The sequence below is a fragment of the Pseudophryne corroboree genome, chromosome 5 (assembly GCF_028390025.1).
Source record: "Pseudophryne corroboree isolate aPseCor3 chromosome 5, aPseCor3.hap2, whole genome shotgun sequence".
Taxonomy (NCBI): domain Eukaryota; kingdom Metazoa; phylum Chordata; class Amphibia; order Anura; family Myobatrachidae; genus Pseudophryne; species Pseudophryne corroboree.
This window is the reverse complement of record NC_086448.1, coordinates 267,060,785-267,078,440: the sequence shown is the minus strand read 5'-3', so window position 1 is coordinate 267,078,440 and position 17,656 is coordinate 267,060,785. Positions and strand designations below refer to the sequence as shown.

General features: G+C 44.5%; 1 protein-coding gene across 2 annotated transcripts in view; it reads left to right on the top strand.

Annotated features, from left to right (window-relative positions):
• Positions 1–17,656, top strand: part of TCAIM (T cell activation inhibitor, mitochondrial) — a 139,344-nt gene that overhangs the window by 53,669 nt on the left and 68,019 nt on the right. For both annotated transcript variants that reach the window (XM_063922306.1, XM_063922307.1), the window contains exons 2-6: positions 1,611–1,666; positions 7,373–7,508; positions 9,802–9,955; positions 10,314–10,560; positions 12,645–12,767. In XM_063922306.1, the coding sequence (XP_063778376.1) occupies positions 1,638–1,666; positions 7,373–7,508; positions 9,802–9,955; positions 10,314–10,560; positions 12,645–12,767 (689 nt within the window). In that variant the 5' untranslated portion in view covers positions 1,611–1,637. The remainder of the gene's footprint in view (positions 1–1,610; positions 1,667–7,372; positions 7,509–9,801; positions 9,956–10,313; positions 10,561–12,644; positions 12,768–17,656) is intronic.

Genomic DNA, 17,656 nt, shown 5'->3' with positions numbered 1-17,656 from the left:
AGACCATTTGGCTCAGGAACCCTATGCAAGTGGTTTGAATTAATTAGCTGATTAGTGTGTGACACCTTGAGCCTACAATATTGAACCTTTTCACAATATTCTAATTTTCTGAGAGTTTAGATTTGGAGTTTTTCTTAAGCTGTAAGCCACAATCATCAAAATTATAACAAGTAAAGGCTTGAAATATCTCACTTTGCATATAATTAGTCTATATAATATATTAGTTTCACCGTTTAAGTTGAATTACTGAAATAAATGAACTTTTGCACGATTTTCTAATTTTCTGAGTTTCACCTGTGTATACAGTATATGTGTATATTAACCACTTGCCTGGCATTGTCACATCAGATGCGACTAGTCAGAAATGCCCACTGTGCGTCTGCTGTAAAATATTATTTCAACAGACACCAATATCGGAGTGATCCCGTATCGACAGGGGTATTTTAACAGAGGAGAGGGCTCGTGTGCAGATTCCGGGTTGGCCCCCTGCTCTCCACAGTGCAGTAGGCTCTGACATTGTGCTGGAGTCTACTGCGCACGTGCAGGTCTCCGGAAACATGGTGCCCACCATGTTCCGGAGACTAATTGCACTACTGCACATGCTCGGCATCAATTTTGGCTGTGAGTTTTGCTGCTGCTGCAGCGGCCGATGCGGGACTCTGGACAGATAAGTAATAAAACATGGGTGTAGTGTGGGCCTCCCTGGACCCAAGGACCCGTGTGCACTGTACATATTGAACCTATTATAGAAACGCCAATTCCTATCGATCAAGAATATTGAGATAAAGTTTGTGCACAGTATACCATAATTGCTATTTTTTAGTTTTACTGTATTTAAAAAAACAAAATGCTGTTGGATACATTTAAAATAGATTCTTGGCCTAATTCAATCATAAAACAACAATTTCTGAGCGGCGTTTGGAAAAAATATTTAAATGTCAAGTGATTAAACCATGAGAATCACTAACTTTTAGGTCTTTTTGCCACCTACCAATAGTGATGAGCGGATTCGGTTTTACTCGGTTTTACTCGGTTCTCAAAACAGAACCTTATTGGCTATCCAAAACACGTGACATCCGTGAGCCAATAAGATGCCGTTTTGAGAACCGAGTAAAACCGAACCCGCTCATCACTACCTACCAATAGCTACCACCAGGACAGCTAGAGCAATATACCCTCTGTATTCTGTCAGCATGCCCGTGCCTTGCATACCACACTACTGCTGGTACTCATTAACTAAGAAAATAAATTCTGGTTGCAGCTGCCATATGTGAAGTCCACTAGCCTAGAGGTTGTGGTACATTTTATAGGAATTGCACACTAAAACTATTAGTGTTTTAGATTAGTAGTGTTGGATTAGTAGATTTAGGGGAAATAGGATGTAAAATTACTTTATTGAAAGAGTATTGGATAATAGGAAAAGCCTCCCAACAGAGGTGGCAGCGGCTAATAAGTTAAGAGAATTTATACTGAACAGAGTGGGACAAGCTATGCTAAATCTGAAATCTGAAAGATTAATATTATGCACTGGAATATAGTATTCTTAGTATTGGAAGCATTTTTATGTTTAGACTGTATTTGACTTATAATATTTATTTGATTTCTGTAAGGTTTTCCTCTAATTTCTGGATGCGGATATGTTTGCCTGCTGCAGAGTCACAAAAAGGTAAGATCTTGAAGCTGACCTCAATCGTTGCATGTGTCATGCAGCCTTGTCTTGAAAATCACATTGAGTGACATATTGCTGATATAAAGGTGACTCTAGAAATAAATAAATGAATAAATATATGGGCAGAGATCTGTAAATATCAGTGTTTTCTTTTTCATTCTTTATCATTTTTAACCTACTATGTTTTGTTTAACAGATAATTTTTTTTTTAATTTTTTTTTAATATGGAAAATGTATTGTACAAACTAGAATAGAATTATTGGTCATATAGCTATAGCTGTGCTATTCAAGATGTTTTCATGCCAAGGTGCACCTGTTAGAAAAAACGTAGACTAAATTAGCTGAGATATGTTCAGATCTTTAAAGTTGGCAATTGCAAAAACTTTCTGGCGGCCACAACTACCAAATTTCTTCATGTATCCCCAAGCAGTTAATCTCACTAGAATCGTAATTTTTGAGTAATAGCAGCAGGTCTACGCAGTGCGTCACATTTAGAATCCAGACAAATGGATGCAGCCCTATGGGTTAACAGAGCTCTGTATACTATGTCCAACATCTACTACAACCTTCTACAGTGGGGAAAAAAATAAGACCCTAAAGTACACCACCTCAAATCATGTATATAACAAGAATATGTCCATACTAAGTCTGACGAGAAGACCTAGCTCTCTCTAATAACACATTTTAGGCACATAAGGGTAGATGTATTATACTCGCACATATCGTGAGGGTATAACGCTTACAGCTTTGCCTCTTTACCAAGGCGAAGCAGGAAAAGGCAGCAACAAGATGTATTAACATGCTGGAGCTGGGAAGTGAAAACTTACCCCTACGGTGATACCTCAGGCTCCTGTCATATGGTATAATACCCTTGTTCTGACGTCTATGCACTTCATACTTGCCTACTCTCCCGGAATGGCCGGGAGGCTCCCGAACCGGGGTTCCCACTCCTCCAGGGTACCCCGGCCAGGAGTGACTAGTTGGGTATGTAATGCCAGGGCCGCAAGGACATAGATAAAAGTGTCCCCCGGCTGTGGCATTATGTACCTGGCTAGTGGAGCCCGGTGCTGGTTTCAAACATACGGGGGACCCCTACGCTTTTTGTCCCCCGTATTTTTGGAACCAGGACCAGGCGCAGAGCCCGGTGCTGGTTGATTAAATATGGGGGAACCCCTGACATTTTTTTCCCCCCCATATTTTTTCAACCAGGTCCGGCGCAAAGAGCCCGAGGCTGGTTTTGCTTAGGAGGGGGGACCCCACGCATTTTTTTCCAGAAAACGTAACACTTTCCCACCCCTTCCCACTGATAAACATGCACGGATCTCATGGATCCGTGCATGCCTATCAGAACACGGTAAAAAAAAGCAGGTCTGTTTTAAATTTGCTTTTTATTACGATTTGTATTTTTTCACGGCAGTGTTTGGCTATTGCCGGCAGTGTTCGTGAAATACACTTTTTAGTAAATTACCGAGTTGTATCAAAAAACAGTCGTATTTGACCGATGGTGTATTCATTCGTATTTTTTTTCTTTGATTTCCAAAAAAATACGAATGCCCTCATCACTGCCGAGATTTGAGTTTAGTAAATTCCCGAGATGACACTTTGAAGAAAAAAGAAGAATATTTCATTCATTCAGATCTAGGATGTGTTATTTTAGTGTTCCCTTTATTTTTTTTGAGCAATGTATGTATGTATGTGTGTATATGTGTGTGTGTGTGTATGTATGTATATATATATATATATATATATATATATATATATATATATATATATATATATATATATATATATATATATATATATATAATAAAAATATCATTTTTATATTTAAAAATACACACAGATTATGATTTCAGAGAGAAATAAAAGGCATAAAGTACAGGTTGAGTATCCCATATCCAAAATGCTTAAGATCAGAAGTATTTTAGATATCGGATTTTTCCATATTTTGGAATAATCGCATACCATAATGAGATATCTTTGGGATGTGATCCAACTAAGCACAGAATGCATTTATGTTTCATATACACCTTATACACACAGCCTGTAGGTCATTTTACTCAATATTTTTAATAACTTTGTGCATTAAACAAAGTTTGTGTACATACTGTAAACACAATTCATTTAAGTTTCATATACACGGCCTGAAGGTCATTTAACACAATATGATTAATAACTTTGTGTATTAAACAAAGTTTGTGTACATTGAGCCATCAGAAAGGTTTCACTATCTCAGTCTTACTAAAAAAAAAATCTGTATTTCTGAATATTCCGTATTTCGGAATATTTGGATATGGGATACTCAACCTGTATAAGAAATTCTATGCTATAAAGATTTTAGGAGTTGTGAGGGCTTCACAGAGATAGGAGGTATGCTTGGTTGTCCACAAAGAGTGCACACTGAATTCAATGAAACAGGCATATTTATGTGTCTGTGCAGCAACTCCTTCCAAAACCAGAATTAATTGGTTGTACTTAGGGATTTGAGGGGCTTCTTGGTCGACTGAGCAGGGGTATTTAATTATCTAATTCAGTCTGTTTGAAGCCTAAGGGTCTGGAATGTTATGGCGTTGGCCAGGAAAGAGATTCAGCACTTTCTTAAGGACCGTACTGATGGGGAGATTTCCCTAGAGATGTGTGCTGAGCAGTCTAGCACAGACCACTCAGCACACATCTCTTCCCCCGCTCAGCACAGTGCGATGTGCTGAACGAGGGGGGGATGGACACGGGGGGCTGCTCATTTCACCCACCGGAGAAATGAGCAACCTGCTAGATTGTGCCTGCACAGCTGTCGCCGGCACCACTACACATGGAGCGATGTTCAGCTAATTTCTAAGAAATCTAGTCAGATTGCTTAAAAGTTAGCTGAACATCTCTCCGTGTGTACCCCCCTTTAAGACTGTCTTTTGGCCTGCAGGCATGACCCCCTGACGTTTATAGTAAACAGACCTCCTCACAAACATCTATGCCAGTTAATTACAGGCTGGACATCTGTCGTATAGTATGACACAGGCATCCTTCCTACACAGAATATACCTAAGAAGGTTTACCTGGGTGTACATCACACCACCCCATTTAAGAATGGCACTTTGGCATACAGTTTTACAAATTTAATTTTCAATATAGAATATGCCTTGCTGCAAAATACAGTTTGAATAATATAATTTTTTGGGGGGATCAGATCCATGATGGATCATGACTGTAATAGTTAGCATTACTGCCTCGCAGCACTGAGGTCATGGGTTTGATTCCCACAACGGCCCTAACTATGTGGAGTTTGTATACTCTCCCCATATTTGTATGGGTTTCCTCCCACAATTTCAAAAAATACTGGTAGGTTAATTGGCTCCCAATAAAAAATTAACCCTAGTGTGTGTGTGTGTGTGTGTGTGTGTGTGTGTGTGTGTGTGTACATGAGCAGACTAGATGGTCCAAGTGATTCTTATCTGCTGCCAAATTTTATGTTTCTATGTGGCAAACCGAAATTAATCCTGTTCTGCACCACATAACTGAACTTCAGGACATATAAACACATTTAATTATTTTAAGAATTTCTCAACAAGAAACTTTTGGCCTAGAGGTGCCGTGAAAAATCTATTCTGATAAACACCTCCCAACTTATCAGCACTGGGAACCTTTGCATCCAATTTCTTTTGTCATTTTGGGGAGGTGCTAAGGCTCCCCAAACCTCTCCTGCCAGCAGGATACTGCGGGCCACGGGAGGGATTGCGGGAGAGTGTTCCAATAGTGGGTCTCTCCCACTGGAATAGGGACCCCATCTCACTGCAAGTCCTACTCTGTTGCCTAGACTTTTAACAACCTGGTTACTGCTATCACATCATAGTCAAATTGAAAATACACTTCCAGGTTTAAAACTCACCTGCCAACTAACTTAAGGCTTTTAAAGGTGACACCAACACAGTTTCTAAATTACCACCAAGGAAGCAAAAGCTACGGATTTAAAGTAAATTAGCTTAGAAGGGGTGCATGAGTAAGCTATGATCACAGAAAGGTTATTTAAAAATTAACCAAATATGTACATATAAAGGAAACCACCGCACTCACCATACCCAGGAATATGAGGAGCACACCTGCACTCGCCCCCCCCCCCCTCCCCCAAGCCGGGGTGCAGTGGCCTGTGACCACATTGCTTAAATAATATTATACCAAGAGCCCAGCACTCACCTTAGTAAGCTCACTCACCTCAATACCTGGGGGGTGGTGAGTGCAGGTGGTAAAAAAGAACCTTGTGGAAATGTTACTTTATCACAGAAAGGGGTACAGAATTGGGATTTGTAATTTTAAAAAGCAAATGTGCTCTCTTCATAAGTTAGGTAGAGTACGTGGGTTCAGTATCAATGACCGCCGGGCAGGATGCCAGCGGTCAAAATACAGACACCGGCTCACAGAAGTATGAGATCCTGACGGGTGCGTTTACTATACTAACCCCTGTCCCCTACCCCCTAACACTAACCCTCCCTTCTCGTAGCCTAACCCTAACCTCCCCTCTCTGTGCCTAACCCTAACCACCCCCCAGTGATGCCTAACCCTAACCTCCCCCCAGTGATGCCTAACCCTGACCCCCCCCCCCCGCCCTTTAGCCTAACCCTAACCCTTCCCCCTTAGTTCCTAAACCTAACCTCCCCACGATGGTTCCTAACCTCCTAATGTCCGCAGACTAACGCTAACCTACACCCCCTGCAGCCTAATCCCCCACCCCTGGTGTCGGCTAAACCTAACACCCACTACCCCCACGACAGTAACCCAAGCTCGTCAGCTATACTTACAACGGTCGGGACCTGGCTGTCTGCGTTCCAGCGTCAGTATTCTAACCCTGTCGGGAATCCGATGTCAGGACTTTGACCGGTGTCGGAATTCTGGCGTCAGCATTTCAACTGCCAGGATTCCGACAGCTGGGATCTTAACTGTATCCCGAGTACATTTACCTTCACCATTTTTGGGGTATTTGGTAAGACCTATGTTGCTAAATAATGTGCAAAGCAGCTTACTGCCTGAATATTAGCAGTTATTTCATCAAACAGAAGTTGCCATATCACAGTCATATAATGAAATATCCATGAAGCAGGATGAATTTCATTATCTGTAGGGAGGCCAATCCCAGGCCATTTTTTTCAATCCCGGGTATCAGGATTGAAAAATGGTCAATCCCGGGATTGGCTTTTCCCTATGTGGCCGCCCCCCTCGACCCGCCCGCCCCACATAACTCACCATACATCAGGGGCGGGTAGAAAACAACATCCTCTTCTCTCTCCCGGCAGCGGCGGCTGACGGCGCAGAATGACCTGTGACTGCACGTCACGCTGCGCGGGAGAGCCAGGAGGAGGGAACCGGGCAGAGTCTGAGTGTCCTGAGGACGCTCAACCCTGATCCCTCAGTCCCCGGGATTGGCGCTTCCAATCTCGGGATTGAATCCCGGACGTTTTTGGGCCTAAATCCCGGGATCCTGATGATCCCGGGTTTGACCTCCCTAATTTTCTGTATAAACATTTGTTTAAATCATGTTCTAAGAATTTGTTTTGCTCCCCAAGAAGAGTTCTAAAAATAATATATTATATACATGTACAGTAATGTTAGGACATTCAGCATGAGAACCTGCAGATTTCTAATTGGTAATCGGCATAATCTCCTACTGAAATCTAGTGATAATGATTGATATACTCAGTGCTTGTTTATCTTCTCTAGGCTGTGCTGGGGAGAAGTGCTTTATAGACATCTGCTCCAAGCCAGGGCGCTGTCAGGGGCAGATGCTGTGAATGCTTTAAGGCCTTTCTATTTTGCTGTGCACCCAGATTTCTTTGGTCAACACCCAAGAGAGAGAGTAAGTAACTTTTTTTTTTTTCTCCCCCGAAGTACTAAGTTTGACAAATGTAAAGGGCAATATTATATAACTGTGCAAACACACACAGTAAAAGTAATAAGTGGAAAATGATGCTATTGTCATCAGGCCTAAACATCACTGTCATAATAATTCAACGTTGACTAGACATCCCTGGCCCATACACTGTCTGGGTACCTATATTCTACTGATTGAGGCCCAAAGATAAGTGCCAGGCAATGGCAAGAATTTATGTAGACCAAGTTTAACAAAGTGGATTATTTGTTAGTTCTCTTGGAAATAATCACGAAAAAAAAACGGGATGTAGTTAGGGTGGGGGGTGTTAGGCACTAGGGAGGGGGTTAGTGTTAGGCTGTGGGAGGGGAGTGGATGGTGAGTCTGCAGGAAGGGATGGTTAGGCTGCTTGAGGGGAGTGCTAAATTGAAGCTGCAAGTAGGGAGGGTAGGGTAAGCATACTTACCTAAATGTGTTGGGATTCTAACCGTTGGGATTCCACTGCATGTATTCTGCGTTTCGGTCAGGATCCTGGCAGTCGGAATACCGATGCTGGAATTCTGACACTATTCAGAATGCTGACACTGGCATCCCGAATAGGATCTCCAGCCTGGTGCCAGAATCCCGACAGCTGGATCCCGAATGTCCAAACACCGCTGAGCCAGAGAGGTAAGCCGAGGGGGGAGGTTAGGTTTAGGCTTTGGGAGAAGGGTTCGGGTTAGGCTGCGTCCTGTGGGGGGTTAGGTTTAGGCACCACCAGGGAGGGTTAGGCTTGAGGTGGGTAGGTTTAGACTGAGGGAAGGCGGGGGGGAGGGTAAGTATACTTGCCTTCCCATGTCGGGATTCTGAACATTGGGATGCCGCGGTCGGTGTTCTGACTGCCGGCATCCCAACCACCGGCACTTCATACTCAACCCCGTATTCTGACCACTGGCATCCTAAATGTCTGGATCCTGTACCCAACCCAATAAAACATGTAATGAGTGTTTTATGTAGCATATGCAGGCAGTGCAGAGACTGATTTCTCTAGACATAAATACAAAAAGCTCCAGAGAAATTTCTATAGCTTCTGTGTGCTTCAGAAGATACTATGGGGGGTCATTCCGAGTTGATCGTAGCTGTGCTAAATTTAGCACAGCTACGATCATGTTCCCAGACATGCGGGGGGACGCCCAGCACAGGGCTAGCCCGCCCGCATGTCTGTCCGGCTCCCCCATCCCCCCTGCACAACTACAAAAGCATCGCACAGCTTTTGTACTTGTTGAGTAACTCCCGGCCAGCGCAGATCCTGCGGCTGACCGGGAGTTGCTCGTCGCTGCCCCTGGTCGCAGCGGCTGCGTGTGACGTCACATAGCTGCTGCGGCCCACCTCACGCACGGTCCGACCACGCCTGCTTTGGCCAGACCGTGCCCCCAAAACGGCGGCCAAACGCAGCCGTGCCGCACCCTCCCGCCCAGTGACTGCCTCTGCCTGTCAATCATCAGAGGCAATCGCTAGGGAACGACGGCCTACGGCTGTCCGGCATGCGCCGGCGCATGCGCAGTTCCAACCCAATTGCTGCGCTGCGATAAACTGCAGCGAGCGATTTGGGTCGGAATGACCCCCTATGCTCCCTGTATGAAGTTTGTATGTTTGGCCAGCATTGAATACTGAACTGTCGGAGAGAATCCGAAATTCATTGAATAGACCCCTATATAAGCAAGTGTTAATAAACAGTAAATGGTAATATTAAATAATCTCCTCTATATTAAATAGACAAAACACTTTCTGTGAGGCCTGCATATTCATTAAATATTAAATTACAATGTATGCTGAAGACTCCCAAAATATTACCCACTTCATAAAAGGGCATGATTTGAAAACCATTGATGTAGATTGAAAAGGCTAAAATAAAATTTCATATTTTATTATTTTTTGATGTGGAAAATTAGACTACATTCGTAGGAAGCTATTGCTAATAGTCAACAGATACATGAGATCAGAGTACTTGGGTATGTTTTTCTAGACCAGGCCTGGCCAACCTGTGGCTCTCCAGCTGTTGTGAAACTCCAAGCACCATCATGCCTTGCCCCAGTTTTGTTATTAGGGATTGCTAGAACTGTGGCAGGGAATGCTGGGATGTGTAGTTTCACAACAGCTGGGGAGCTACAGGTTGGCCAGGCCTGTCCTAGATGTCTGAAGAGAGGACTAGCAAACCAGAAAACAAAAAGGTGGTGGATGTTTGCAAAATCCCAGGGACAGGTATGCATCTTATGTTCACTATTATACTTTCTGTTTTCAGGAGATTAATGAAAACTCTCTCAAAAGATTAAATGGATACCTAGAAAATCTTCAAAAGCCCGGACTAAGATCTCACAAACCTGCTAAACTCACGTTTTACGTCCGAGAAACTGAGCCGATCCCTGAGAAAGAGCAAGAATCCGCCAAGGAATCAGGTAGATGCTTACATACAATTACTTATGTCAGGGCATAATACACATACATCTCTCATATTGTCCCATAGAAATCATCCTGTTTAAGAAAAAGTCTGTATTTGTAGCATAGTAATACTGATCTCTGATACCCCTTTTTGCAGGATCAGCCAAGTCCTTTAAATCTTACAGTTATCTAAGTACTACAGCATGCTTGGTTCAAACAAGGTAGCATTGACATCTCTTTCCTATATACCCAGTGCCTGTCTGAAGTCGGCAACTCTAGTATTAATGACACCATTGTGTGACCAGTGATGGCTTTGGAGAATAGGTGGATCACTGCATTCTATGACACAGCTGTCTCATTTATTGCATTTTACAGGATTTCGATCAGTCAGCTTTACTTTAAATACCAGGGACCTTCTGAGCACAGTCTTGGGCATTCTCAATTCCTGCAGTTTATCGACTGACCATGTCCAAAGTTTAGCAGAAGTTATGGACTCTTCAAAGACAACAACTTCATCGTTTTACAGGCCCATAAAGTGGGACAAGACTTATTACTCCTTCACTGGCTTCAAAGACCCAGAAGAGGAGCTGGAACAAGCACAGAAAATGGAAATAACCATTATGTAAGTTTCATCCAAAAACCACAATGCGTAGCAGTTGTATGAAAAAAGAAACCTATAAAATGTACTTTAAGGAGTATAATGTGAAACTGCAATATATAACCTTTACAAATAAAGAGATAGCAATCAATCATAACAATTGCATTATTATTGGAATCAATAGCTGACATTGGCCCTCATTCCGAGTTGATCGGTCGCAAGGCGAATTTAGCAGAGTTACACACGCTAAGCCGCCGCCTACTGGGAGTGTATCTTAGCTTCTTAAAATTGCGACCGATGTATTCGCAATATTGCGATTACTAACTACTTAGCAGTTTCAGAGTAGCTCCAGACTTACTCTGCCTGTGCGATCATTTCAGTGCTTGTCGTTCCTGGTTGACGTCACAAACACACCCAGCGTTCGCCCAGGCACTCCCACCGTTTCTCCGGCCACTCCTGCGTTTTTTCCGGAAACGGTAGCGTTTTCAGCCACACGCCCCTGAAACGCCGTGTTTCCGCCCAGTAACACCCATTTCCTGTCAATCACATTACGATCGCCGGAGCGAAGAAAAAGCCGTGAGTAAAAATACTTTCTTCATAGTAAAGTTACTTGGCGCAGTCGCAGTGCGAACTTTGCGCATGCGTACTAAGCGGATTTTCACTGCGATGCGATGAAAAAGAACGAGCGAACAACTCGGAATGAGGGCCATTATACTTTTATATAATGTACATTCAATTTCTAATGCTAATATATGTAAATGTTTTTAGTTAATGTCAGAGCTTCAGCTGTGTGAGACCAGAATCAGACCCTTTCTCACCATGGAAGCCACTAGTCTCTCATCCATGCCCTTATTATCTCTCGCCTCAGCCACTGTAACCTGCTTACGTGCGCCCTGCCAAATTCACCTCTCACCTTTCTGCAAGCTTTTCCTCAACTCCACTGTCCATCTCTATTTCTTACTGCTCTAATTCTCCCCATACCCCCACCCCGCTGCCTGTCTCCCTAAAGGCTCCCTGTCTGCTACAGAATCCAATTCAAACTCCTTTCACCGACATACAAAGCTCTCAAGCATTCTTTCCTCCCTACATTTCCTAACTTCTCTCTCATCCTTTTTGGATTTCTCACAAACTTTGTAATGTTCTCCTAAGTTCTGTAAGACTGTCACTAAGCTTCCCAAATTGTGAACGTGCCCTTAAAACTCACCCCTTCTTTCAACCCTACCACTCCCACCGCCTTCATCTCCAGTCCCTGCATCACACAGTTCTGCCCCATCTCAGTCTTTGGGGGGAATTCAAATGTTTGAAAAGTAATTTGGGTGTCTGTTTTTTCCCTGTCAATTAGATAGGAATAAACAGACACCCAACTGACTTTTCGAACATTTGAATTCCCCCCCTTTGTGTCCATCCCACATTCCCTTTAGAGTGTAAGTTCTCATGAGCAGGGCCTTCTTCTATAATTATGTGTATATGTAAAACTGTATACTTGTTTGTACGCTGTAATTTGTTGTTTGCTCTTACCCATATGTTCGGTGCTATGGAACCCTTGTTTCATCCCACATTCCCTTTAGAGTGTAAGTTCTCATGAGCAGGGCCTTCTTCTATAATTATGTGTATATGTAAAACTGTATACTTGTTTGTACACTGTAATTTGTTGTTTGCTCTTACCCATATGTTCGGGCTATGGAACCCTTGTTTATCCATATAAATAAAAGACTATTATAATACATGCTTTATGCTGCACAGAAGATTAGTATCTGTTTTTAATTTACTGACCGTTAATAGTCCCATGAAGTTTTATTACAAGTCCAAAGAGCAGTTGCAGCAAGAAGACTGGTCATCAGTTCACCCTGAGACCAGCTTTTCATGAGGGGGCGGGGTGTGTGAAGGGGAACGACTACATTGGGGGCACATGGACACTAGGAGGGGGGTGTTATACTACTGGTGGATCTATTGCCAGTGATGAAGTGGGAGGTAGAGTAACATTAGTCTGTTAGAAACATATTGACCTAAATAAATCCTAAAAAAACAAAAATGTTTAATGGTTTTGAAATACAAATTGTCAGTAAAATTGGTTACTTCATTGTGGGTTTTTTTTATATGTCCTGTAGTCCATGGATTGAGAGTAATCAAGAGGTTGCTCAGAAGAAGCTTCACGATAGTATTCCACTGAGGAAAGAACTAGAACGTTTGAAGACTGACTTGTCCAAGAAGCTTCAGCTGTCTGATATCCGGTAAGAAACAACATAATAATCATGTAACAGTATCCTGTAAATATCTGTACTATTGTTCACGGTGGAACTGGATTCTTTGGATACACAGAATTAAAGAAAGCAGACAAAACAGTTTATGTATTCAGATATGGGGGGTCATTCCGAGTTGTTCGCTCGGTAAAAATCTTCGCATCGCAGCGATTTTCCGCTTAATGCGCATGCGCAATGTCCGCACTGCGACTGCGCCAAGTAAATTTGCTATGCAGTTAGGATTTTTACTGACGGCTTTTTCTTCGTTCTGGCGATCGTAATGCGATTGACAGGAAATGGGTGTTACTGGGCGGAAACAGGCCGTTTTATGGGCGTGTGGGAAAAAACGCTACCGTTTCCGGAAAAAACGCAGGAGTGGCCGGAGAAACGGGGGAGTGTCTGGGCGAACGCTGGGTGTGTTTGTGACGTCAAACCAGGAACGACGAGCACTGAAATGATCGCAGATGCCGAGTAAATCTGGAGCTACTCAGAAACTGCTACGAGGTGTGTAATCGCAATTTCTCTATCGTCCTAGTGGATGCTGGGGTTCCTGAAAGGACCATGGGGAATAGCGGCTCCGCAGGAGAAAGGGCACAAAAAGTAAAGCTTTAGGATCAGGTGGTGTGCACTGGCTCCTCCCCCTATGACCCTCCTCCAAGCCTCAGTTAGATTTTTGTGCCCGGCCGAGAAGGGTGCAATCTAGGTGGCTCTCCTAAAGAGCTGCTTAGAAAAGTTTAGCTTAGGTTTTTTATTTTACAGTGAGTCCTGCTGGCAACAGGATCACTGCAACGAGGGACTTAGGGGAGAAGAAGTGAACTCGCCTGCGTGCAGGATGGATTGGCTCCTTTGGCTACTGGACATTAGCTCCAGAGGGACGATCACAGGTACAGCCTGGATGGTCACCGGAGCCTCGCCGCCGGCCCCCTTGCAGATGCTGAAACGAGAAGAGGTCCAGAATCGGCGGCAGAAGACTCCTCAGTCTTCTTAAGGTAGCGCACAGCACTGCAGCTGTGCGCCATTTCCTCTCAGCACACTTCACACGGCAGTCACTGAGGGTGCAGGGCGCTGGGAGGGGGGCGCCCTGGGAGGCAAATGAAAACCTTTTTTGGCTAAAAATACCTCACATATAGCCTCCGGGGGCTATATGGAGATATTTAACCCCTGCCAGAATCCATTAAAGAGCGGGAGACGAGCCCGCCGAAAAAGGGGCGGGGCCTATCTCCTCAGCACACAGCGCCATTTTCCCTCACAGAAAGGCTGGAGGGAAGGCTCCCAGGCTCTCCCCTGCACTGCACTACAGAAACAGGGTTAAAACAGAGAGGGGTGGCACTAATTTGGCGTTAGAAATATATAAAAGATGCTATAAGGGAAAACACTTATATAAGGTTGTCCCTATATAATTATAGCGTTTTTGGTGTGTGCTGGCAAACTCTCCCTCTGTCTCTCCAAAGGGCTAGTGGGTCCTGTCCTCTATCAGAGCATTCCCTGTGTGTGTGCTGTGTGTCGGTACGTGTGTGTCGACATGTATGAGGACGATGTTGGTGAGGAGGCGGAGCAATTGCCTGTAATGGTGATGTCACTCTCTAGGGAGTCGACACCGGAATGGATGGCTTATTTAGGGAATTACGTGATAATGTAAACACGCTGCAAGGTCGGTTGACGACATGAGACGGCCGACAAACAATTAGTACCGGTCCAGACGTCTCAGAAACACCGTCAGGGGTTTTAAAACGCCCGTTTACTTTAGTCGGTCGACACAGACACAGACACGGACACTGAATCCAGTGTCGACGGTGAATAAACAAACGTATTCCTTATTAGGGCCACACGTTAAGGGCAATGAAGGAGGTGTTACATATTTCTGATACTACAAGTACCACAAAAGAGGGTATTATGTGGGATGTGAAAAAACTACCGTAGTTTTTCCTGAATCAGATAAATTAAATGAAGTGTGTGATGATGCGTGGGTTCCCCCCGATAGAAAATTATGGGCGGTATACCCTTTCCCGCCAGAAGTTAGGGCGCGTTGGGAAACACCCCTTAGGGTGGATAAGGCGCTCACACGCTTATCAAAACAAGTGGCGGTACCGTCTATAGATAGGGCCGTCCTCAAGGAGCCAGCTGACAGGAGGCTGGAAAATATCATAAAAAGTATATACACACATACTGGTGTTATACTGCGACCAGCGATCGCCTCAGCCTGGATGTGCAGAGCTGGGGTGGCTTGGTCGGATTCCCTGACTAAAAATATTGATACCCTTGACAGGGACAGTATTTTATTGACTATAGAGCATTTAAAGGATGCATTTTCTATATATGCGAGATGCACAGAGGGATATTTGCACTCTGGCATCAAGAGTAAGTGCGATGTCCATATCTGCCAGAAGATGTTTATGGACACGACAGTGGTCAGGTGATGCAGATTCCAAACGGCACAAAGGTGTATTGCCGTATAAAGGAAGAGGAGTTATTTGGGGTCGGTCCATCGGACCTGGTGGCCACGGCAACTGCTGGAAAATCCACCGTTTTTACCCTAAGTCACATCTCTGCAGAAAAAGACACCGTCTTTTCAGCCTCAGTCCTTTCGTCCCTATAAGAGTCATATCTGCCCAGGGATAGAGGAAAGGGAAGAAGACTGCAGCAGGCAGCCCATTCCCAGGAACAGAAGCGTTCCACCGCTTCTGCCAAGCTCTCAGCATGACGCTGGGACCGTACAGGACCCCTGGATCCTACATGTAGTATCCCAGGGGTACAGATTGGAATGTCGAGACGTTTCCCCTTCGCAGGCTCCTGAAGTCTGGTTTACCAAGGTCTCCCTCCGACAAGGAGGCAGTATGGGAAACAATTCACAAGCTGTATTCCCAGCAGGTGATAATCAAATTACCCCTCCTACAACAAGAAAAGGGGTATTATTCCACATTATATTGTGGTACTGAAGCCAGAAGGCTAGGTGAGACCTATTCTAAATCTAAAAAAATTTGAACACTTACAAAGGTTCAAATCAAGATGGAGTCACTCAGAGCAGTGATAACGAACCAGGAAGAAGGGGACTATATAGTGTCCCGAGACATCAGGGATGCTTACCTCCATGTCCAAAATTTGCCCTTCTCACTAAGGGTACCTCAGGTTCGTGGTACAGAACTGTCACTATCAGTTTCAGACGCTGCCGTTTGGATTGTCCACGGCACCCCGGGTCTTTACCAAGGTAATGGCCGAAATGATGATTCTTCTTCGAAGAAAAGGCGTCTTAATTATCCCTTACTTGGACGATCTCCTGATAAGGGCAAAGTCCAGGGAACAGTTGGAGGTCGGAGTAGCACTATCTCGGATACTGCTACAACAGCACGGGTGGATTCTAAATATTCCAAAATCGCAGCTGATCCCGACGACAAGTCTGCTGTGCCTAGGAAAGATTCTGGACACAGTCCAGAAAAAGGTGTTTCTCCCGGAAGAGAAAGCCAGGGAGTTATCCGAGCTAGTCAGGAACCTCCTAAAATCAGTGCATCATTGCACAAGGGTCCTGGTAAAGATGGTGACTTCCTACGAAGCAATTCCATTCGGCAGATTTCACGCAAGAATTTTTCAGTGGGATCTGCTGGACAAATGGTCCGGATCGCATCTTCAGATGCATCAGCGGATAACCCTATATCCAAGGACAAGGGTGTCTCTCCTGTGGTGGTTACAGAGTGCTCATCTTCTAGAGGGCCGCAGATTCGGCATTCAGGATTGGATGCTGGTGACCACGGAGGCCAGCCCGAGAGGCTGGGGAGCAGTCGCACAAGGAAAAAATTTCCAGGGAGTGTGATCAAGTCTGGAGACTTTTCTCCACATAAATATACTGGAGCTAAGGGTAAATTTATAATACTCTAAGCTTAGCAAGACCTCTGCTTCAAGGTCAGCCGGTATTGATCCAGTGAGAAAAACATCACGGCAGTCGCCCACGTAAATAGACAGGGCGGCACAAGAAGCAGGAGGGCAATGGCAAAAACTGCAAGGACTTTTCGCTGGGCGGAAAATCATGTGATAGCACTGTCAGCAGTGTTTCATTCCGGAAATGGAAACTGGGAAGCAGACTTCCTCAGCAGGCACGACCTCCACCCGGCAGAGTGGAAACTTCATCGGGAAGTTTTCCACATGATTGTAAACCGTTGGGAAATACCAAAGGTGGACATGATGGCGTCCCGTCTGAACAAAAAACGGGACAGGTATTGCGCCAGGTTAAGAGACCCTCAGGCAATAGCTGTGGACGTTCTGGTAACACCATGGATGTACCAGTCGGTGTATGTGTTCCATCCTCTGCTTCTCATACCTAAGGTACTGAGACTTATAAGACGTAGAGGAGTAAGACCTATACTCATGGCTCCGGATTGGCCAAGAAGGACTTGGTACCCGGAACTTCAAGAGATGCTCACAGAGGACTTATGGCCTCTGTCGCTAAGAAGGGACTTGTTTCAGCAAGTACCATGTCTGTTCCAAGACTTACCGCAGCTGCGTTTGACGGCATGGCGGTGGAACGCCGGATCCTAAGGGAAAAAGGCATTCCGGAAGAGGTCATTCCTACCCTGGTCAAAGCCAGAAAGGAGGTGACCGCACAACATTATCACCACATGTGGCAAAAATATGTTGCGTGGTGTGAGGCCAGAAAGGCCCCACGAAGAAATTTCAACTCGGTCGATTCCTGCATTTCCTGCAAACAGGAGTGTCTATGGGCCTCAAATTGGGGTCCATTAAGGTTCAAATTTCGGCCCTGTCGATTTTCTTCCAGAAAGAAGTGGCTTCAGTTCCTGAAGTCCAGAAGTTTGTCAAGGGAGTATTGCATATACAACCCCCTTTTGTGCCTCCAGTGGCACTGTGGGATCTCAACGTAGTTCTGGGATTCC